General features: G+C 39.3%; 1 protein-coding gene across 4 annotated transcripts in view; it reads left to right on the forward strand.

Moving 5' to 3' along the window:
* The window catches only part of LOC141789969 (contactin-4-like), a 313,441-nt gene that overhangs the window by 83,710 nt on the left and 206,252 nt on the right, over positions 1-23,479 (forward strand). For all 4 annotated transcript variants that reach the window (XM_074669582.1, XM_074669572.1, XM_074669591.1 and 1 more), the window contains exons 3-4: positions 2,790-2,922; positions 22,092-22,267. In XM_074669582.1, the coding sequence (XP_074525683.1) occupies positions 2,790-2,922; positions 22,092-22,267 (309 nt within the window). The remainder of the gene's footprint in view (positions 1-2,789; positions 2,923-22,091; positions 22,268-23,479) is intronic.

A 23,479-nucleotide genomic window follows, 5' to 3' on the forward strand; every position in this document is an offset into this window, starting at 1 on the left:
CATCACCATATTTGAGAAGCAGAAGAAAAATAGTAAAGTGTATCCGACCAATTAGGTATGTATCTCGACTTAAAGTAACAGAGAAATGAAAAAGCATGGGCACTGCTTGATGACACAACATACACCTTGTCAACCCTCTGTGGTACCTCATTGCCTCTTGGCAACATACCCATTTTTTGGCCTTTTACACTCACACAATATATGACATAAAATAGTTAAAAAAAAAAGACAAAAGACCTTAGGGAACCAATAACAGGGTTTTATTGTATCATGTGACCCTCTGGAGGTCAGGCTGAATCAAAACTGTCTGATAAACTTTTTAAAAGGCCTCTTTCAGTTCCCAAAAAATGTGTTCATTTTAATAGACAAGTAAAGATTAATCTCTAATAGTTTAATCTGCTTTATTCACTATTCTTATGGACCTCTCCTGTTTTCACCTGGATAAATCTGATCCAGCTGATAAAGCTTTTACACTTTTTATCACAGAAGCGTATTGCATTCACTTGAAGAAACTAAAAAACAACTCAGGTTTTTCAGAGTAATTTATTCTCCAGTTTGTCTTTGGTGGTAATTAATTTTGTTTTTCTGATTAATATTCTTTTATTGGTTTGTTTTTTGTTATAATTATTTCTGTTTTTATGATGTTTTTTTTTCTGTTTTCAGATGACTTTTTGCTGTTTTTCGGAGTATATTTTCCTGAAGTATCGAGATACTTAGAAATCCTGCTCATCAATGAAATTACCCATAAAAACAGAAATGATTATAACAAAAAACAAACCATTAGAAAAATATTAATCAGAAAAACAAAAATAATTACCACCAAAAAAAATACTCATAAAAACAGAAATAATTTTGACAAAAAACAAACCAATGTATTAATTATAACAGAAAACAAACCAATAAAAAAATATTAATCAGAAAAACAAAATTAATTACCACAAAAAACAAACCGAAGAATAAATTACTCTGAAAAACCTGAGTTGTTTTTTTTTCTCCAAGTGAAAGCAATACGCTTCCGTATTTTATGGCATACTTTGTATAGTGTTGAGGCCATCAAGTATTATTCATGTGTTTAAAACAAAAACAGTTTCGGAAAATTAACTCATTTTTCATTACTGACCATTACGGTACAGTGTTGCCTCAAGGCAACAAACCCCCAAAAATGTCTTTAAAAAATATTTTAATCTCAAAATGTCTTTATACTATGTTTTTTTGATCTATTTTAAGACAAAAAAAAAAAGAAAAAAACAACACTCAGAACATTTTTTTCTAACTGGCATCACTATGTGTACCATAGAGGCTTAAAGGGGCATTTTCATTATCTCAACTGTTACAGTTTGTAAGTGAGTCTGTAGGAGATGCTTAGGTAGTGGCATGAATGAGTCCCCAGAAACGTTTCCCCAGACAAACTTTCCTTCTCGTCCCAATGACAGCATTTCAATCTCATCACTTAATTTTCCTTGATATTCCGTGTTAAACAGCAGATTCTGATTTTATTGGTAAATTCTGCGATTCCATGAACGGGGAATTAATAGGGCCTTAATTGTGGGATGAGCAGCAGAACTAAGTTTTAGGGTTGTGCCCATGAAAATATTTGCAGAATCTTATCTGCCAATGCCAAACAGCTTACTCTGATGTTGCTTTTGGCTCATGAAATGAAAAGAAGCTTGAAACATGGCAGGGTTTTGCGTTGTTCTTCATTACCGCTGTTGCATGGGAAGTGACAATTCTTTCAACCAATCAAGGGCCGGCAGTGTTTCTCGCTCCAATGGAAGGGGTCGAATTGTACTTCTGGCACCCCAACAGAAGGGTAGTGAAAATTTGGGGACCTGTCCCGGTTTTAGCCAGAAGTGATAAAAGCAGACTTTCCATTGGTAGAAGATTTTTTATTTTCTCTTCTGTTTTGCATTGTGTTGTTTTTCCTGTTGCAAACTGTTTGTTCACCATACCTGTTTACCTCGGTAATGGTGCGATCCCATACTACAGTCCTGCCCCATGATAGACCCTTGTCATCAGAAAAGGAGAATCATTTTATTGCAGCCAGAATCTGTAAGGGTGCACAAAGAGATACAGTTTTAGTGCAAGGTCGAAGTTTTTAAAAAATGAATAAAAAAATCCAGCCTAAACTCTCAATCTAGATAAATCTGTCAACACCAAAACCACAAATTAATTTTACAAAAACTGACATGTTAAATCTCTGTGATTGCTGTTGCCTCTGCTCAAAGAATAATTTTAATTCTGCTGTCAAATCCAGTTAAAGTGATTAAGTTTGTGCGTGTTCCATGTCATCAAAGCTTCATTTGTACTTTCTAAAGCCGAGCACGAGGAGCACACTGTGATAATTAGACCGTAATGGAGTAACTGAGACTTCTTTTGTGTTAATCATAACAAAGCGCTGTAACCACATGAAGCTGAGTGATTACACCCTGCAAGGACACATAATCCCAACATCACTGGGCAAATAAATAAATAAAAGATCAAATAAAAGATGGCTGACAGAAGCAAATGAAGGCCTTTTTCTGGATAATTGCTCTACATAAATCAAGCTCTATATCCTATTACCACCTTAATAGCCGCCGAAGACACGTCTCACTTAAAATCCCTCTTCTTTGTGCCTCTGTGACTTGACAGACAGTCCAAATTGATGTTTTGTCTGCTTGCGGTTTTGCCCTTTTAAATTCTTTGAACAGCGTCAACCTGTTTGTGCCACGTACTAATTGGCTGTTTTGTAAACACGCTGGTGCCCACGTTTATATTTATCTGTGGTTTCTTTCCTTGTTGTCCCACAGAGAGCAGCGTCTTGCAGAGTCCTGTGTTCACCAAGCAGCCCGGCAGTATCGTGTATCCTGTGGAGACAGTGGAGAGGAACAGGGAGGTACTGTTTAGCTGTGAGGCCCAGGGAAGCCCACCACTCATGTACAGGTGAGTGTGTGATTTCAGCACCTAATCGATCCTCTTCTGTGCTCCCCTCATTGTTCCATTGTTCCAAATCTGGACCACTCATCACCTCAACAGGCCGTATTCAAACCTGTAAGTTGGCAGCTTTAGTTTCAGAGAAGGCTGGTGGAAATTTGTATTACCCATACAGTTCATCCAGAAACACAACACAGAGACATAAACAGAGTCTGTCATTTAGCATTCTGTCAGTGCCGTGTTCGTTCTGGAAGCTACTCTAACCCTACAGATATCACACATCCACCACCACCTGGACAACCGAACAAATTATAATCCAGTGAGGAGTACAAAAGGATTACTGTCAGGAAGCAAGATCAGGACACAAAGATAGACTCCGGGGGTGGGGAGCATGAGCAGGGCGTACACTAAGCTGGTCCAATCTCTTTCGTCTGACTTAGCCATGGCCGACTCCTTCACCCAAACTAACACTAAGAAAACCAAGCCTGACTGTGATAGGTCCTGGCAGCTCTTGTCATGCACACTCACACTGGATTTACTTGAAGGATAAATCTAAGAGTTGGGATCATAGTGAGACTGTAACAATTTTCTTCACTTCAGTTATTATAAATGTCAGTGTTTTGATATGCACAAAAAGAGTGATATATATATATATATATATATATATATATATATATATATATATATATATATATATATATATGTAACATATGGGGAGGGGTACCTTTCACATTTGAAACGGTACAGTACCAATGCACGGTACCGGCAATTGGTACCTGTGCTCAATGGTACCAATTTTCAGTACTTTTTTGTGTTAATGTTCTAAATAATATCAATGAAATATCAATTAATAATAAACAATAAAAATTCTCATCTTACCTTATTTATTTTTTAATATATAACCTCGCAATGCTGTTTTTATGTCCAGCATGAAAAATCACCTTAGAGATGGGAAACTCGATTCTTTTTACTGAGTCGAGTTTAAATGAGTCACTCACCAAAGTGAATCGGGTTTTTGAGTCATTTGAGTCACTCGAGTCAGTTACCCAGAAAGTGCATAGAAATCTCTATTTCAGGGAGATTCATACAGTGAAATGACTTAAAAGGACAATTAATACACTCCAATGTGAAAAAAAGAGTGAAAGATTAACATATATTAAAGAAACTTTTATTTTTCTAACTCACAAATAAAATAACATTGAATTAGATAAATATAACTGAGAAAAATTACTAAGTTCAAACAGTGCAACATTAGAAAAAATAACTATGTAAAATAAATCTAAAGTAAAATAAAGCCTCTTGACAAATATGAAAATAAATGGAAATAGCTTAAACAATAGTGAAATAAAAATAAAGTGTCAGCAGTCATCAAAAAGTCACCCCTCCATTAAAATGAATTGTCCTCACAACAAATTGTCATTCAGGAAAATGATCTCACGAACCTTTCCAGGACTAATATGGTAATGCTACGTAAGTTTGAGCTGGGGAGTGACTCGTACGAGTGATTCTGTGAGTAAGTGTGACCCGAATGTGCCAAGAGTCGAGCCATGCTACATACGGTCGAGCTGGCGAGTGACATTTTAGTTTGGGGAGTTTATCATTTTCTGGAAGCTTTTGTTGGGATTTTTAATTAAAAAAATGAGATTAATGATTACAGCAAATACATTTAAAAATAACTAAATAAAAAAAAAAATCAAAAGAATAGAACATAACATAAATAAAGGGTCGATAATTTAAGGGATGATCTAGAAAAGAGATAAAAGAAAGTATAGAACTCTATCAGTGAATTTGACAAGACAGATTCAAAACATACCATAGGGTCTGATGTTTGTGTATGTGTGTGTGTATGTGTTTGTGTGTATGTGTGTGTATTTGTGGGACCATGAACTCATGAGGATTCATCATTTTTCTGGTTGAACGGGTTGTTTGTGATATGAATATGACTTCTCCCACAGATGAGCAGCAATGAAGAGAGTAATGGGATTCACATTTAAAGGAGAAATGAATCTGCTTTAGATAGGAGGTCAAAGAATGTTTGCATTGTTGGTGATGATTGACATGCTAGTTATAAAAACATATAAGGGTCAGTGTAATCACTATAAAAACATATAAGTGTCAGTGTTAATCACTGTGGCAGGATAATTTTTACATTGATTTACCTTGAGAAAAATCTTTTTATGGTGTGATTGGTATAATTATCCTTTGCATTCATCTAATGAGCATATTTTTCTTGGCAGCAGTAAATGTCACTGAGTAATCTTCTGATTTTCATGAGGAGATTGATTCATGGGGGAGAGGGCTGAGGGATGGAGCAGCTCAGAACAGCACTGATTCATTGATCAATGATGATTTCCGTAAGTGTTCGATGATGCTCGGTGGCGTGGGAATGTGCGAGGAGTGATGTTGGTTCTGTCTGAGCAAACCACGTTTTAAACATCCTCTTTGAAGTGACGTGAGCTCTGGATTATTCATTGTCGTTTCAGCTTTTTTAAGCTAATCATCATAAAAACATGGAATAATACAGGGCTGGGCGATTATGGTAAAAATAAGAATCCCGATTATTTTAAGTGATATTGAAATCACAGTTAATAAACACAATTATTCATTTATTCAAAAACTTCAGTACTGATTTAAACACAACTTTAAAGAACCAGCAAGTGGCACATACAGTATTATTGATACACATAAGTCACACACACTCGCTGTGGCTGCACATGGAACACAGAAGAGCTATGGAGCACAGGAACTTACATACATATACACTGTGTGGCATATTAATTGTTTTTCTTCAATTATACTGTTTTTATGATTGTCAGATGGCAAAATTGAAATCACGGTTAAAATCCGATTGATTGTCCAGCCCTAGAATAATAACAGGTTTTTGTGGGGAATAATTTTGTGTCTGGTTCTTATTTTATTAATGATTGTGATGTACATACCTGATCAAAATTTGAAGACCAGATGAAAAAAAGGATGGGTTTCTATTTTGCACTGTTGGATCTAGTCTGTTCATCAATTGATCAAAAGTTTAAGACCATGGTCTTTAAAGAGAAAATCTGCTCTAAAATGTGGATTGGATGTAATTTCCTGTCAGGTATTCACTCTGTCATGACCTCATGATGAAAAGGCTAAAAAGCTTTCTCTCTTTGAACTAGGGCTGCACAATTATCGCAATCGCAATTGCAATTGCAATCGCAATGTGAGCACATGCAATTACGTAATCGCAAAAGGGGATATCGCAATCACAATGTCAGCACATGCAATTCAGATATTTCTCCATGACAACCAAGCAAGTCTGTAGACTCATCATGACACAACTTTTTTTATTAAATCGCAAGCACATTCGCAATCGCAATATTGTCCACCTAATCGCAAATAGCACCTTTTCCCCAAATCGTGCAGCCCTACTTTGAACGCAGTCAGATTGCGCAGGGGGCACAAGCCTGGCGCACCCTGCGCAGTGTTAATTTTGCCAATTTGCCAATTTGGTAGACCGTCTGCGCAGAGATGGGTGTGATGACGCGCCAGGTGGAGTCGACGGCGCACCAGGGGGAGGTGTCAGCAGATTCATGTACAGTGACAATTTGGTGCCAAAAACAGTGCAGAAAGTGCGCTGAAAGCTCGCCAGCTCTAACCTGGTCTATCCTCGGCGCAAAGCGGAGCGAACCTTCCGCAGCTGTAATTTGGTGACATGCGCACATGTCAGCAAAGCCTCAGAGGCAGGTTTCCAGAGTGTCAGGCACATTTTAATGCAATAAACAATCACAGCAATCACTATTTAATGTATCTGTCTGAAACAGCATATACATTTGTATCTATATTAACTGTCCCGTCACATCTGATGTCAGATTAAAGCCGTTTGTCATAATGGAAAGTTAACCTGACGGCAGCTGGAAGTTTGATGCACATCTTACAATTAAACAATAAACAGCCTTAACATCTGATACTGAGTATATCTGGTTCTCTCATTTCATTTAATTCAAATAAAAGAGGGAGAGAAAAGACAAAGAAAAAAGAGATAAAATAAATGTATGTCACTCAGGATTTACCCGTGATTTCCCATATTTCTCTGTTTTAGTCTTTATTTTTAACGTGTTCTAAAAAGATGGAGTACATTATTGTAAGGAGGATGAGGCGGAGACACCGGGAGAGTATACAGTATATACTGTATATTTGGTTCTGCTTGGCGATGACAAACCAGGAGTGCAGGTGGATCAAAAGTATTCTGAATGGATAAGCCAGCTGTGTAACTGTCTCTTCATTTTGTTCTCCTATTAATGACAAAGGAAAAGATTAAATCTGTCCCAGGAGCTGGCCCACATAGAGACGCGCTTTGTGTTCTCTGATGTGCCCTGCTGTCCATTCTCCTGCTGCAAGGACAGCGGCTCTGACCGTCTCCGCTACCGGGTCTTTCCAGCACACTGTTTCGGCGAGTTGGGGATCATTCAGACCAATCAGACGCTGCGCCTCAGCCACAGCGCATTTAAAGGCGAGGGGAGGCGCTCATTTGATTGGTGAAAACAGCGCTCGGCTGTGTTAAACCCACTCACGGCTTTTCTCCTCCCTCTCTGCCATTTGCGCGGAGAGGGAGGCGTGGACATGCTCCATTGCACCTCTCTGCGCCTTGACTGGCGCAGGGCGGGTGCGCCTGCGCTTGCGCCTGGTCTATGAAATTAGAGCCCGTTGTGTTTACATACTGCTCAAGGCTACACGAGGCTGGTCGCTCCATGTGCTGGTTTGTTGTAGTTTCGTGTCAAAAAGTGTCACAATGCGTGCTGACTGTGCATGTGTCTGCTGCATCATAGTTTATCCCGTTTGATTTTAAAATAGAAACCTTCTAAAGTAATCCCTGTTTTTTTTTTTTCAAATATACCTGTAATCTGATTACACTTTTTTTCTGTTCTGTTAGGGATTACGGTTACGAGTTCTTTTGTTATCTGATTACGTAACGCCGTTACATGTAATCTGTTACTCCCCAAGCCTGTTCATGACTGAGGGCCCTGGTCTGTGTGGGAATGACTGGGTTTCTCAACAGGACAAGTTGTTTAGTTTATTTGTTCAGTTCAATAAATTGCTAACTCATTTTCCTTGCATTTGAAAGTCTTCTTAAGAGCTTTTTAAGATCCAACAGTGCAAAATGGAAACTTGTGCAATTTCTAAAGCATTCTTAAAGTTTATATCAGGTATGTATTTCAGTATGACTGCAGAATAATTCAGAACATAATTTTACCTCAAGTCACCTCAATGAAAACTAGACTTTAGGTGAGTCTTAGAACAATAGGACTTCATGCTTTCAGTGGGTGATAGAGAACAAAGTCATTTCATGAATATTTTCACTGTCCTGTTTTGATGTAAAGTCAGAACCAAATTGCAGGAATTAAAAGGATGAGCTCCAGCACATGGAGCATATATTGTTCTTCTCATCTCAGACGCTTTAATCCGTACACTCTACATGACATTTCTGTTCTAAAAGAGGAAACCGTAAAGTCTTAATCTGACAAAGCCTGAAGCAGCCTCACTGACAGTGAATCAGACTTTTCAAGGACTCTTAAGTGTTTGGATCTTGTACTTTCAAATGCGCTCTACAGCATTGTCGTCGTAGCAGTGATGAAGAGGAGAAAGTGTCTTTTTGCCTCCGTATTATCACGCTGCATATTGTCACTCTGTCCTCACACTCAGTCCTCCTTTTGTCCTCAGTGAATCTGCTCCAGGATTTGTCTCTTGATATGACAACAAGAGAGTCTTGGCGCTGTTGTTTCCAGCTTTCAAAAAGACTTGTTCATCCTCACAAATCAAGCCCAAGCTGATCAGGATCATGGGAGTGTATTACACGAGTTCTATTTTGTGCTGGATTTCCCTTTCAGCCCCCTGCTGGAAATGTGTCTTGTCTATTTGTGGCTTAGGACTGCACACTAAGCTTTGCATGCGCGGAGCTCAAACCTCTTTTTTCCTGACAGAGTTCAAAGAGCAGCTGTTACACCCTCTTTTTCTCCCTGCTCCCGTAGACCATTAGTCTACTGGAAGTGTGTTACGTGGTGTTGCAGCATCTCTGGCAAGTAAACTTCAAATCAATCATGTTTGCTTACTGAAATTGCTGGGGTGAGGTTTGGGAGGATTGGTACATTTTATACTGGGGATTGAGCCAGCTTAGAGGATGACCTAATCAGCTGTTTTCTGTCAAGGTCGCTGTGCGGGCCTGTCAGCGCGGCTGCCGCTTTGTCGAGATGTGTTGCCACCGGCAGACAACAGCTAAATCATGTTCAAAGTTCATTAATTGCACGTCACACAGCAGTAAATTGTGACAGTTTGAGCTGCGGTGTTTACATTAGGTGCCACCAGAGGAAATACGTGTTCGCTTTGTGAGCACAGGCACGATAAAACTAAAGTGACGACGCACAAAGGTGTTTGTTCGCTTTCCCAAAGAAGAGGAGACACTGCAGAAAAAACTCTGACTCCATACTCTGAAGTAAAACGTTTAAAGTCTTTACTTTAAGTATTCTGTATGAATGTAATGATAGATACACAAACTCAGATCAGCACACCAGCATAGCACACCAGCCTAACATAATTTGTGTTAAAGTAATTAAGACTGGAGCTTAAGGCTGCCGAGAGGATGAAGTTTGGAGGCTTGCAGGGAGAAGAGACATGACAGGACTGGGACAAGCAATACCCCGAGAGTAATAGAGTTCAGTTTGATGACGAGGAGCAGAGCAGAACGAGGAGGTGAGGTAGGGAGGGGGGTGAAATGTTCTTGCTGAGTCTGGCTTCTGAGACCTCTCGGCTAACCCGCTCAAACCCCTCCCTACCCCCCGGCCTCTTGAGGTGAGCCCTGACAGTTCCCCAACCTGCTTTTCTGACCTCTCCTGCCTCAGACCCAGTCTAAGCCCCGTTCCCTCAATCATAACAGGTCTGAGTCTCTGTGTGGTTCCACAGCATGGATTTAGACCTTAATCTGACACACCTGACCCCAGATTCAGTTCATTTTATCAGTGTTCAAAATTAATACTGCACTGACCTGAGTATAGGACGGCCCTGATTATAGGACAACCAATCTTCAGAAAAAGCCTGAAAACCAAAAGGGCAGCACGATACGGCCAAAATCCAAAATCTCGATTTTTGAAGGCTGTATCTCAGTACATGATATATATCTTGATATTCTGATTTCTCCTCTAAATCACTATATTAAAGGTATGATTGGTAGTTTGATTTAGATACACTTTTTTGTTATGCTGGTTAAATGATCTATATGTACCGATGGCAAGAAATACATGATGTGTTCTTAAATGAGAGCGGAAAATATCCGCTATCTACAGCAGGAGTAAAACAGGGAAAACACCAACCAATCGTCTTCCAGGGACACCTTGTTTGTAAACCAATCAAATCCCGTCGTCGTTTTGCCCGCCTCCTGCGCGTACATTTCACTGGTGTGCACATGATTCAGTGCGTGTGGCCGAGCTGAGAAGGAAGGAGCAGTGCTACAGAACGGCAGAGAAGCTACATATACCTCGATTGCTCGTTGCCGCTCCTCCAGCTAAACAGAGCAAGAAAAGAAAGGTGGAGGCTTTTTTTTCTCGCGCAGAGTGCGCAGAAAAGCGAAAGTGAAACTCAAAAACGTGTGTTCGTTTCTCGTTGTGGTGAGTTGGGAGAGAATCAGAGATCATACAGGCAGCAAAGCAAACCCAAATAAGCAACAACTACACTCAAGAAAAAAAGCCCCTGGAACCCACAACCCACGGCTGATGAGACGAACACCTGTCTTCTCTCCTCTCCTAAAACCAAAACACGCATGCACAGCATAATTTCTCTGGTCGGGGTGGTGCTCGCTGCGAGAGGAGCACCGGCTGAGCAGCAGAGAGTGAAACGAGACAATCACTGAAGAGAATTTATTCCGACGTCTGAAAACATTTAGCTTGCAAGTTGTACTCGATGGTTGGGATATAGTCATTTTATATATCTCACTTGCAAAAATCTGTGATACATTGTGTATATTCCATAAAACCCCCAGCCCTACTTTGTAACATTTTTTTTTCTTTTATCATTGAAAGAATAGCCAGAAACTGCTTCATTTTCTACTTTCTCAGACGTGATCTTCAGCATTACACTACGTTACTCTATATTTTTGGCTGCCTGACAGTTGTGTAACATCACTGCTGCATTGGCCATCATCAGCATCTTAACTCTGCCTCAGTTGGCTTTTAACTCGTCCAACTTTTGGTCCACTTCACTCTGGACAGTCAGCACGCCTTGTAATGTATGGGGTTATATTTGTGTCATCAGAAACTGAATTTGAATTAAAATATTGAATTCAAAAAGCATGACGTGTAATGGAATTTAATGTTTTGAAAAACATTTTTTTTTTTTAATTGAATTTGAATTTGTATTTTGCCTATGAAAATTTGACTCTTTTTATACTTTGAGTCAACTTTTTTTAAACTTAAAATTCAAAAACACAGAATTCAATTTCAATTCACAAAAAGCAGATTCAGTTTTAAAATTCAATTTAAATTCAAAGTGACACGACCGTTACGTCATCTTGTGCCTGTAGGGAGACTAATCGAGCACAGATTCACAGACACCCTCTACCTCTACACAACCCCGGACTCTCCTGTGTTGTGTCTAGCTGTACTCCCTTTCCCCTGAGCGGGACGATTGTCAGTTCAACGATGGCTGAAGACCAGCGGCTAAATAATCAAGTTTGAAATCACATTATACACATGGTTGTCTGTCAACTATGTTACCCTGCGATCGACTGGCGACCAGTACCGCCTCTCGCCCAGTGACAGCTAGGAAAGGCTCATGCACCTGCCCCACAACCCCGAAAGGGATAGCCGGTATAGAGCTGAATGAAATCACATATAAAAAAAGAGTTTAATTTTTCTGTGTTTTTTTAATTGAAAGTATAAAAATAGTTGGATTTTCAAAGGTAAAATACAATTTCAAATTCAAATAAAAAAAATAATTCAATTAAAAAATAAAATCAATTTCAATACATTAAATTCCATTTCACATCATGCTTTTTCAAATTCAATATTTTGATTCAAATTCAGTTTCTGATGGCACAAATTTAACCTCATAGTAACGCCACATTATAATGCCCGAATATGCGATAATGTAAAAATGTTCAATTCATTACGTAACAACACTGCATTTTATATTAAAATTCTTGCATTTAATATGCATAACAAGTTCTTACTTACAACATGCGGGAACTCGCATTTTGTACTAAGTGATTTACTTTGGCTGACAGCAGCAGTTTGTTCCAAACAGGATGTTTGTTTCTGAAAGACAGGAGGGAAGAGAAATGGAGGACAAAGAATCCACTTTATAACACCCTCACAGAGATGTGTGTCCATCTTTCCTTTATCGATTTATCCAGCATGACTGCACTGCATCTGGTGAGAGGGTCCTTGTTTTGTTTTGTTTATGTCCAGCAGTTCGTGTAGTTGTTGTTGTTGTGACTAGAGGAATCTTGACAGCTACAGGAGACAGATGTGGTGGAGATATTTTCTTGTTCAGCGTGTTTGTCTTTGTGTTGCTTTGAAAGCCTGTTCACACTGATTCAGTGGAAAACCTTCTGACCTCTCAGTCAGTGTAGCTCCTCTCTGCCTTTTTAACCTTTCATCTTAAGAGAAAAGAAGAAACTTGAAACATACATACACATAGCCACACATATACTGTATACTTGTCTACATGATAGCCAAACAAAAGCACAGGTTGTTGTGTCATCATCGGGCTGGAATCATGTCATTTGCTGACTGGTGGTCAACACTTCCAGTTTTATTATGGGAGTTTCTTGGTAAGTCTGCCACTCCACACTGTGAGGAAAAACATCTAACTTCTCTTTCAACAGGCCGAAACAAACCCACTGAAGCCCATTCAAACTTGAAATGTTGGCACTGTGTCTCACACTGACACTCCCCCAGGATCTCAGAGCCCCACTCCAGGCAGATGTGGCTGAATAGCATTAGCTGCTCAACTAACAAGGCACTACCACAATAATCCGTTTAGGAAAAAAAAACAGTTTGCAGTGTTTTCTGTCAATGGAAAGACAACAGCCAGGTTTAATTGCACAGTGTCCAGGTCTGTGACCCTCAGAACAGTCTACCACAGCAGAGTCTGTCCTTTAGTGCTTGAATAATGAGTGAATTCATCAAACAGCGTCTTTTCCTTTGGGGCAATTACATTAACAATCCTCGATTGTGTGTGATGATGAGATGTACAGCTTTTTTGTGTCTCTGCAATTTTCTGGGTTCGTGTACCCCAGACTTTGCATTGTACATGTGTTCACAGTGCTGTTAACATGTCTGATTTTCTGTCAGTGCATCATGTTGCATATGATGTGTCAGTGTTTCTGGGGCCCTAGTCTTTTCTGTTTAAAGCCATAAGTGGTGATAAGCAGGCCCTGTGTGCCTGTAGGGCATGTTGCTGCAGCGAGGTCTTCCTCAATTAATCAATTATTTCCTTAATTTCCCCTTAGGGATCAATAAAGTATTCTGATTCTGATCTGATTCTGATTCTGATTCTCAGTAAAAAGCCATGTATGTAGATGAGCTCTGTCTCTACAGCAAACATACATGAGACATTTTAAACATTAAGTATATTGCAGTAATGCTTTTGACCAGTAGATGGCCGTGACTTTGATATATCCATCATCTTCAGTAATGGAGGTGAGAGGTCATTGAAGAATTTGGATGGTTTGAAGCAAGTTTAAAGGTGTTTATTGGAGTACATATCAACAGGTGGCGCTATACCTGTCACCCAAATGCATGTGTTCATGATTCCAAAGTGGGACTGTGATCATGTGTGTTAATTTTGGTCAAAATTAGACAATGTATTTGAAAGATCGTGTTTGACTTCCTAATTCATGGCGAGCCATTAGAATTTGACACATAGACACACCCTCTAACTACAAGACATGACCTGATCAATGATGCTTTATGAAGGCCTGAAAGAGATCTCTGAGCATAGTTAAAAAAAGAATTTGTTAAAACAGGGAGATGTTTTTTTTTTCTTATTTAATCACAGAACATATGACTTCTTGTTGACAGTAGGGGGCACTGTAGTTAAAGGTGAACAAAAAGCTTAAAGTTACACTCGGACTGACACTGAATATGTATGTATTGATTTGGGCCCAACATTTTACATGACAGCTACTAAGTTTAGCATGTTGGCCAAAAAAATCATTGTGGTTGTTTGCAGGGGCGTAGTTACAATTAGGCAAACACAGGCAGTTGCCTGGGGCCCCAGGATTCCCAGGGGCCCCCAAAGCATCTCTTAGAAACTGATTTATGAAGTTCTCTTCAGTTGAAAGCATTTCTTTTTTCTAAATCTTACTTCACATGCTTCAAATACATCACAAGGCTTAATCTTTAATGATGGTTTTGGGTACTCCCCCTCCCTTCTTATTCAATGGGCTATTCCATGTTACAACACTTCTGAAAATTTGATTCAGGAAGAAAGTGGTAAAAAACACGTGTACATGTGTACACGTGTAACCATTTCCCATTTTTATCTTTTTTTCAGCCAAGTCGGGAATAAAAACAATGTTGCTCTGAGATCTGAGATAAACATATAAGACTTTTAGGATTTTAAGGACTTTATCTAGCCCAGGAAACAGGATAACTTTCTCAAAATCAAACTTTTTGAGTTGGTGATAAACATTATTGTACAAAATCTCTTTTTTGGATACAGAACTCACTGGACAGGGATCAAATAAAAATACATTAACTTTAAAAAGTATGGTAACAGTAAATATCACCTCTTTCAGTAGATTTTTTTTCAGTTTTATGTTGTGCTTGATATTTACCTATTTTTTCTTTACTAAATTATTTTTTTTCAATATTTACCTATTGTAATGTTTTTCACTTCATACTTTCTTGTTTGTTACTGTTACTCTGTAAATTCCCCCCTGTGGGACAAATAAGCTGTCAATTCACCATAAAAGATTTCAAACCCAGGACAAAGTGGACTAAATCATGTATTCACTATTTTCAAAGTCAAACTAAAGTACAGAACTTGAGGAAATGCTTTTAGTTGCATTAAGTTACCATGTACAAGATTAGCACTGTCTCATGCCTTGATTCTCAGAAAGAGACAGTGGACCCAGGGAAGGCCAGTCTAGCTCTGAGGAAGATGAGATACAAGGACATGGAGGGCCCCATTGACTGGGTTTGCCTTGGGCCCCCAAATGACTAAATACGCCCCGGTTGTTTGTGGCCACACCCATCTAGTTACAAGAAACCCTTTAATGAATTTTAACCATCAATGTGTCTAGTGTACACATCCAACATTTGAAGATGACAAAAATAAAAATAAAAATGTGGAACAAGTTTGTTTAAGTATGTGCCCTTTAAATTCCCCAAATACAACATTTAACTCAGATGACCTAACTTTCTGTGCGAATGTCACCATGATGATCAGAGAGTTTTTGTAGGTCTTGGCATGACAGTTACGAAAAGCAAAACAAAACAAAAATTAAAAAAACAGGCATGGGTAACGCGGTGACAGTCTGTGCTGTGTGTGTGTGTGTGTGTGCGTGTGTGTGTGTGTGTGTGTGTGTGTGTGTGTGTGTGTGTGTGTGTGTGTGTGTGTGTGTGTGTGTGTATGTGTGTGTGAGAGGGCGTGTGACATAGCAGAAGGAGAGATGGTCTGAGTGCATGCATGGTGTGTGTGGGGTGGGAGTACATTATTTTGCTCTTTGTTTCCTCAATAAATGTGCGGTTGTGCACATTGTGCACCTTTTTTTCCTCCTCTTTAGTCTTTTCCTTCACTTTGGCCCGGACTCCTAGACACCGGTTACCAGCAACGAGCCAAGTAAATAAATGTTAATCAGCTTTCCCATCTACGGTTCAGAGACAGACTGAAGTCCTGGAGTTAAAAAGACGAAATGCCAATTAAAACCTGAAACATACGTTCACCTGCATTTCTACAGGATTTACATCAAAGGAGAAAGAGCAAAATACAAACAAAATGACCCGTATCTCAACAACACGAGAACACAGGCCAGGCACCTCCGGTATACTCTTTCAAACGTCTGCACTAACAAATTATCACGAGATCTCAAAGAGGGTGCGGTATTACAACCTGCAGAGGTAGAGATGCCTCATCGATGCCCACGTTAATCAGCATGAGACCTTAGTACGCACGCGCCAACCTGCAAAACGTTGTGATTTTAAGTAAAAAGTCGCTCTCTCTCTCTCGGAGTCTCTGCCTCCGACGCACATTACAAGCATGAAGCCAGCGCGAAACGCTGTCCATCCCCTCTGTTAGCCTCCCTCTTATTGACAAATCTTTTTTATTTTTTAATTAAGACAAATTGTATACGAACAACTGAAAAAATATATGTTTTTATTTTTAAAAAAATGTTTTTTTTCTTGTTAGCCTAGGGAAGGCACTGCCTCCCCTGCCTGCCCTGACCGCACACCACTGCCTTTTTCTCCTGATTAGGTATCAGTACTCGAGAGCAGACATGGACAAAATATGACCATTGGGACACATCTGGCCCCTTGGGCATCCTTGCCTGGCTCACATGATGTCAATCATGAATTGGAATTAAAAAATTAAAAGTACAAGTTATGCCACACATGTAACACAACTGTGCCACTTTCATTTTGAAAAGCGTGGATTGTTTCTGTTTGGACACACTTGCATCTCATCACCTCATCAGCCGTCCCCTCACACATCCACCTCAGAAATTGATCCAGATTTCAATGAGCTCCTCCAAGAGTGACAAGATTTTTCTCACCCCATAGGAAGAATGAAGTGAAAAACATTGAAGTTATAATTTTTTTTTTGTTGTTGTTCTGTATTTTTGGAGACTAACAAGCTAAAACTAGGGGTGCACCGATCACAATTTTCTGGCCGATCACCGATCACCAATCACAGATCTTTAAAAAGCCTGACCTGCCAATGCCAATTCGGGCCGATACTGATTTTTATTTATTTTTTTATAACTGACAGCATATACCTTCGATGTTCCATTTCAATCCAGTTCTTATTTTATTGAAAATCATTGAACAATACCTGTGAAAAAATAAAATCTTTATGTTTTGATTTAAACAACCAATAGAGTGTCCTGAGTTTTAGGTGTTAGAGCAAAAAGCAACAATGGCGGGCAGTCAGACCCTCCCAGCTGTCTATAAGAGTTTCAGTTTCATATGTAAGGATGGGCCGATCACCGATCCCTAATCACCGATGACTGATACCCCAAAATTAAGGAAATCAGGTGCATGTCTAGCTCAAACTAAAATGAAATACCAATGAATTTATTGTTTTTATTGTTAAAAACTTTTGAGCTAAACCATAGTTTTGCATATTTACACACAAATTTACAGAATATCCCTATTCTTCTGGTTACCAGTAATCAAATACATAAGTAAGAGCATTTCATAATTACAAAAAGCTAATCTTGAGCAAAATTGAGTTCACATTGTGGCCTTCTGACACAATCCAGGTTGTTAATCTAGAGGCATTACTGCTGGTATTGCCTTGTACTTCTCCCCAGGTGTTTCTGTGTTAAATTTTGTTTATTATAAAGACAAAAGATAAAAGATAAAGATAAAATATACTTTATTCATCCCCTTCCAATTAAAGAATTATACACTCTGATGGCTGGAGGGAGGAACGATCTTCTATATCTCTCAGTCCTGCAGCGCACAGAGGGGAGTAATAATAATAATAATAAGAATAATAAGAATAAGAATAGGGTAATAATATGTAATTGAACTTCTGAATTTGACCAGAGCAAACATGCAGCTTTATGCTACATGGTTGTATTGTTTTAAGAAATTAAAACACAAGGCTCAAGAAAAGGAACAGACCGCCTAACATCCACAGCCACGCGAGCCAGATGGTGTGGTATTATGCCTGTGTACACAGCCTGTTGTTACATGATTACATAAAGCATGTGCCTAACAAATGGAACTGCTGTTGAGGCCTGTTTGCCAGCATAAATCACTGTAAATAGAATTATTAAATCATCCACTTTATGCATGTTTGGTGTAATCTGTTGCGCTGTACTTCCCTCAGAGGAGGACACACCCTGTGACGTCTCTGAACTTTGTGCTCGTGCTGTTTCTAACTCTGCTCCCTTTACTGGTCCTGGTTTATCTGTAGTTAAAGATTCAAAGAAATTAGAGTATCTGTCTCTTAGAAGCGTACAGTTATTTCTAATTGGCTTTCAGTGACAAGAGCTGCCATAGGGCTTTTAATTTGTCACCAAAGAGAAGTGGCAGCCCTGGGTTGGCAATTATCTTTAACTACCACTGTGTTTAATTAGCCCACACATTCACAAATGGGTACATTTTGGGATTTTGCAGCACCTCTCTCATAAGTGGAAAATTATCTACCCCTTTTTTTTTACATGGGACATGGCTACACACACAGATGAATCATAATATTTTTTAGGCTCATTAGCACCCCGCTGTAATGTTTTCAAAAAGACTCCGACAAATCATGAAACTCCTGTTTTGCGACAGGGTTAGGGTTAGTTTTGTTTTCAAGCTTCGTCCGTTCAAACCCTTTCAAATCATACAATCCTGAGCCTCAATGAGCGATTAAACAGAGAGGAAGGCTGCTTTTATTTGTGCCCGATCCCTTTTCAGAAACAAAGTGAGCCTGTATCTGAGTCTGATGATGTGGTCCAGGGCATCGCTCTCCTTTTTGTCCGCTCTGCCTTTTCATTTGGGTTGAAGGTGTTTCTTGGCAGTAAAATATTTGTGTTGATTTTCGTGTGCTTCACTTCAGCTGCAAATGAATCGGGTCTGTAATCCTATGAGACCGCAGCCACCACCACCCCCCAGGCTCTTCTCTATTGTGTGTAGTAATAAGGCTCTGGAGAGCGTGCACTTACTTACGGCTGAACTGGAGAGGGGCCATGAAACGCCATTGTGCCACACATTTTGTCTATTAAAGGAAAAAGTCTGGGGAGGCGCGTTTCAAGTGCTGCAGTGCCCGGCTCACAGATATTCTGCTGTTTGTTCGACACTTCAGTGCCGGTAGGGGGGATTTAACTCTGACTGACTTTGTTCTTCATGTGATCATCTCCTGCTTGTGTATTATATGAGGACTCTGGAACAACTGCAGTGGACACAGCACCAAATGAAGTTCATATTCTGCCACAGAAGAAGGAAGATAGAGTAATCCAAATGGTAAATTTTAGCACAAAGTAGCATGAAATGCTATAATGATGATGCAACACCACTGTCAGAAAGGTTCCCCTGCCTCAAAAGGACCATATTGGCACAGCGAGGAGGGAGGTAGCAGGGCACAAAAACAGCTTTGGAAAACTTCTGTCTGCTGTACAAAGGGGCTTTAGCAAATCCCCATTTTTTCCTCATCAAAGCTTCTTTCTTTTACAAATGACACAATGCACAGTTTCCCCAACTGAACCTGGAACCATTCAAGGAAAATGACAAAATCAAAGCCGATGGAAATTTAGACTTTCTCCTCACAGGGATAATCAACCACTAAGTTACCTAATCAAATCTGCATTGTCCGCTCTCCAGTGAGGTATGAACGGCCCATTAACGCTCGTCTATCTGTGCAGAACAGAACGATAAATCATAGCAGCACACTCTAAGAAATGGAATGTTGATTTTACTTAAGTTATGTCGACTGGTTTCACAAGCTGCTGTTTAAATTGGACACATAAAAGACTGTTGGTGTGAACAACACATGTGAAGTAAATGTAACTGAACTATCTGACTCTAAAGCTACATGATATTACTACACTGCATACCAATAAACATTATTAATGTGGTAGCTTGTGTTAATGCGACCCTTTAGCTGTACTGGTGGAATCCCAGAGATAAATAAATACACTCTGTTTAGTAACCATGAGTAAGAAGGGAACACAGTGGGTATGAGACCAGCTGTGGACTGCCAGTCTGTGCTCCATTTTAAATATCACCCAAGGGTATCGCTTTATATTAAGGTCCTGTAATGAGCATTAAAAAGACATTTTTTAGTACTTATAAGATGCTTATTCACAGTTTAATTTGTTTATAAGACTATATAACTGCTTATTAAGTGTTTAATAAGGTCATTGTAAGGGTTAGGCGTGAGGCTCCACAGGTTAGGTTTAGGCATGGGGCCCCGAATGGTTAGCTTTAGGGGGAGGGCTGGGGTAGGGCTCATGAGAGACAAAAGCAGAAGACAAAAAACAAAGAGTGTTAGGGTTAGGTTCCATATAGCTTATAGATTAAGTAAACACTTATTAAGCAGTTATATAGTCTTATAAACAAATAATAATGTTAATAAGCATCTTATAAGTACTTACAGAGGTCTTATTGATGCTTATTACAGGACCTTAATATAAAGCGTTACCCACCCAAGTATTGGTAATTTAAAGTAACCTTTAAAAAAAAAGAGTTCAGATTTAATTCTAATTTAAAACTTTAAAATAGGTACATGGTTTGTGCAATGGGGCTCTGACATGCCATGTGTCAGTCATGGCAGGGTCTTACATCCACTGTGTTCCCTCCTCACTCACAGACAGTCAGTCCATGCCACATGGTATGCAGAAGGATTGTCCATGCCATGATTAGCACAGACAACCAGTCTGTGCCACATAGAACACAGGCAGCTCCTTTAGGCCACTGTATTGCACAGACTGCCGGTCTATGCCACAGACAACCATTCTGTGCCATGTGGAGTGCAGACAGCTTGTCTGTGCCACATAGAACACAGACAGCCAGTCCATGCCACGTTCAACACTGATAGCCAGTCCCTGCCAAGTTCAACAAAGACAGCCAGTCCATGCCACACTCAAAACACAGCCACTCTATGCCACGCAGTTTCAATTTCAATTTAGTTTATTTGATAAGGAGGGACAATGTACATTCATACACACTTTAAAAAAATAAAATGTAAATGTACCCAAATCTAGCTACCAAGCTAATTTCCATTGGTAGTCCCCCCAGCTAAAATATAAAAACAAACAGAATAAAAATAATTTCAAAAAAATAATAAATGAATAAAAAAATACAAGTATAATATTTAAAGGGCTCTGTTCTTCTTGATTTGTTTCTTTTTAAGGAAAAGAAAGAACAGAAAAGTGAAGTGAGTGAAGACAGGTTGCCTGTTCCATGTAGAACACAGACAGCCAGTACATGCCATGATAAGCACAGGCAGCTGGTCAGTGCAAAGTGTGGCCACATTAAGCACAATTCATTCCATGTAGAGCACAGACAGCACATGCCCCCAAGCAGCATGTCAGTGATTCTGAGTCTCACTGGGTTCCCTCCTCACTCACAGTTAAAAATGTCACAACAAAAACATTTTTTTAATGATAATTTTTCAAAGCATGAAGTGGCAGCTTTTTGAAGTTTGGCTACCGAGAATGTTCAATTAAAAAATGAGGAAATTTGGGGTTACCGCGTTTAAGTATACAGTTGGATTTATACGAGCTGATGATATGAAATGAATCGTTTAGTATCTCACAGTACAGTGTCTTTGTGCAGGCGTTACACTAAGGTTAGATTGTTATTTTTCATCACCTGTGTTTTGCAGCTACTTTCTGTTACCTTATTCCAATGCAACCTTGTTAAGTTTCTACTGAGACGTCAATGTTTTTACTCATTTCATCACAACAAAGTTACAGAGTATGAACATCACTATTTCATTTCTTACAGTGCATCTCGGCTCTCTTTTTAGCTCTGGAAGGAAAAAGTTATACCGAGGATTATTACTGATTATGACTAATTTTACGTCTAATGAGGTGCATCTGTGAGGATGGATTGGAAAGTCTGTTGCCTTTTAAGTACACTGCACCCTTTGTTGATCACCTCTTACCTCAATGATAATCATGTGCACTGCTTTAGAATGCACAAGTGTGAAAGCAAGGTTGCAGGCATTTGTTTTAATTGCTGCTACATAATGATTAAGCAGCATTTTCATGCTGTTTGACTGGGGTCTGGCAAGATGGATGGCCTGCAATGCTATCTATTCTCAGTGAGTCAAGTTCTTGGCACCACATTGTTCCACTGCTGCTTAGATTAACACAAAGCTGGAGGGCATGCTTTCTGGGCGCTCACCGCCGTCTATTTCTTTCGGGTAGAAAAACAATCAAATGTTCCAGTCACGTTCTCCGTGTTTGGAATTCTTCCACCATCCTGGTCCCAATCTAAACAATATTTAATTTGGTAATTTACATGTTAATTCCTTGATTTATTTTTCAGGTGGAAACTGAATGGCACAGAAATCAGTCCCAAATCTGGATCCCACTACAGCCTTTCTGGAGGCAACCTCAGAATCAGCCATCTGAACAAGGACCAAGATGCTGGAACGTATCAGTGCCTGGCCTCCAACTCTTTTGGGACCATCGTCAGCCGAGAGGCCAGTCTAACCTTTGCATGTGAGTCTCATTTTTTTATGCTTTTGTCTGAGAATCTTTGTGAGGCTACTTGGCTTCCACTGAGATGAGATGCAGAAGAAGAAAGACACGGCAGTTGGGTCAATTTGATAGTCTGATTAACACAGAACACCTCTCAGGGGAACCTTTCAATCCTTGTGTTCCCAGAGTTTACTTCATCTATGAATGCAGATCAAACACGAGCATTAAATGATGAAAGAAACTCAAAAGATGTTTTTTTTAGTGAAAATACCTGAAGCACTTATTGGCTTATTCTTCTGTATCAAAGAACAAGTGATCAAGGTTTTTTCTTCCGGCAGACTTTGGTTTTAATCCAATGTATAAGGTCAACATAAATAAACCAGTACTTATAGCAGTGCTTCTCTAGTCTCTCAAAAAGACATGGTCACCTATGAACCCATTGACAGTTCTCTTCTTGATCAATCAGTCACATTGATCCTCATAGGGATCGTCAGCTCAGTGTGGAGTTGTCCAGTTTGAAATGATAGATCTGACTCCCTTTAACCTGAAGTAAATGTCATTTTGGCAGAAGAAGGAAACTTTGTTTTAAAGTGTTTGATAATCTCAGTGAACTTGCTGATGGAAAAAGAGGAGCAGTTGGCCGCTAGAGGAACCAGCATTTCCTCAGTGGTGTGATAAGAGAGGATTTCAGGGCTAGAGACAGTCTCCGTATCTGAGTGGTCAAAGAGACAACTTTAAGTTTATAACAATGCTCAAACCTTATGCACTTGGTGCAGTTTGTTGGGGGTGAGGGTGGGGATCAACCCCTCCTCTGGTTTTTACATCCCTATCTCTGCTGAATTAATTTCATTCTTGTGGGGACAATTCTGTCCATGAAAGGGAACTAGAGTGGGAGAAAAAAAAAAATCACCACATCAGTTTGGGGTTTTCGGTTTTTAAGTTTTTATTTGTTTGTTTGTTTGCTTTGCTAATTTTGCTTTCTCCTATATATATATATATATATATATATATATATATATATATATATATATATATATATATATATATATATATATATATATATATATATAGTGTCCTTGGGTGCCTGTTAGATGGCTCCTGATGTAGTCTGTAAACATCATCACCATTATCTAACTTCTACACATGGTCTGGTTAGAAAAGAACACAAACATTTACAAAAGTAAGAAATATTGAAAAATTCCAATTTACATTGAATCAGCGCCCCAAAAATCG

This window comes from Halichoeres trimaculatus, unplaced genomic scaffold, assembly GCF_033239565.1.
Source record: "Halichoeres trimaculatus isolate MK-OKI-2021-1 unplaced genomic scaffold, fHalTri1.1 fHalTri1_scaffold_1, whole genome shotgun sequence".
NCBI classification, from domain to species: Eukaryota; Metazoa; Chordata; class Actinopteri; order Labriformes; family Labridae; genus Halichoeres; species Halichoeres trimaculatus.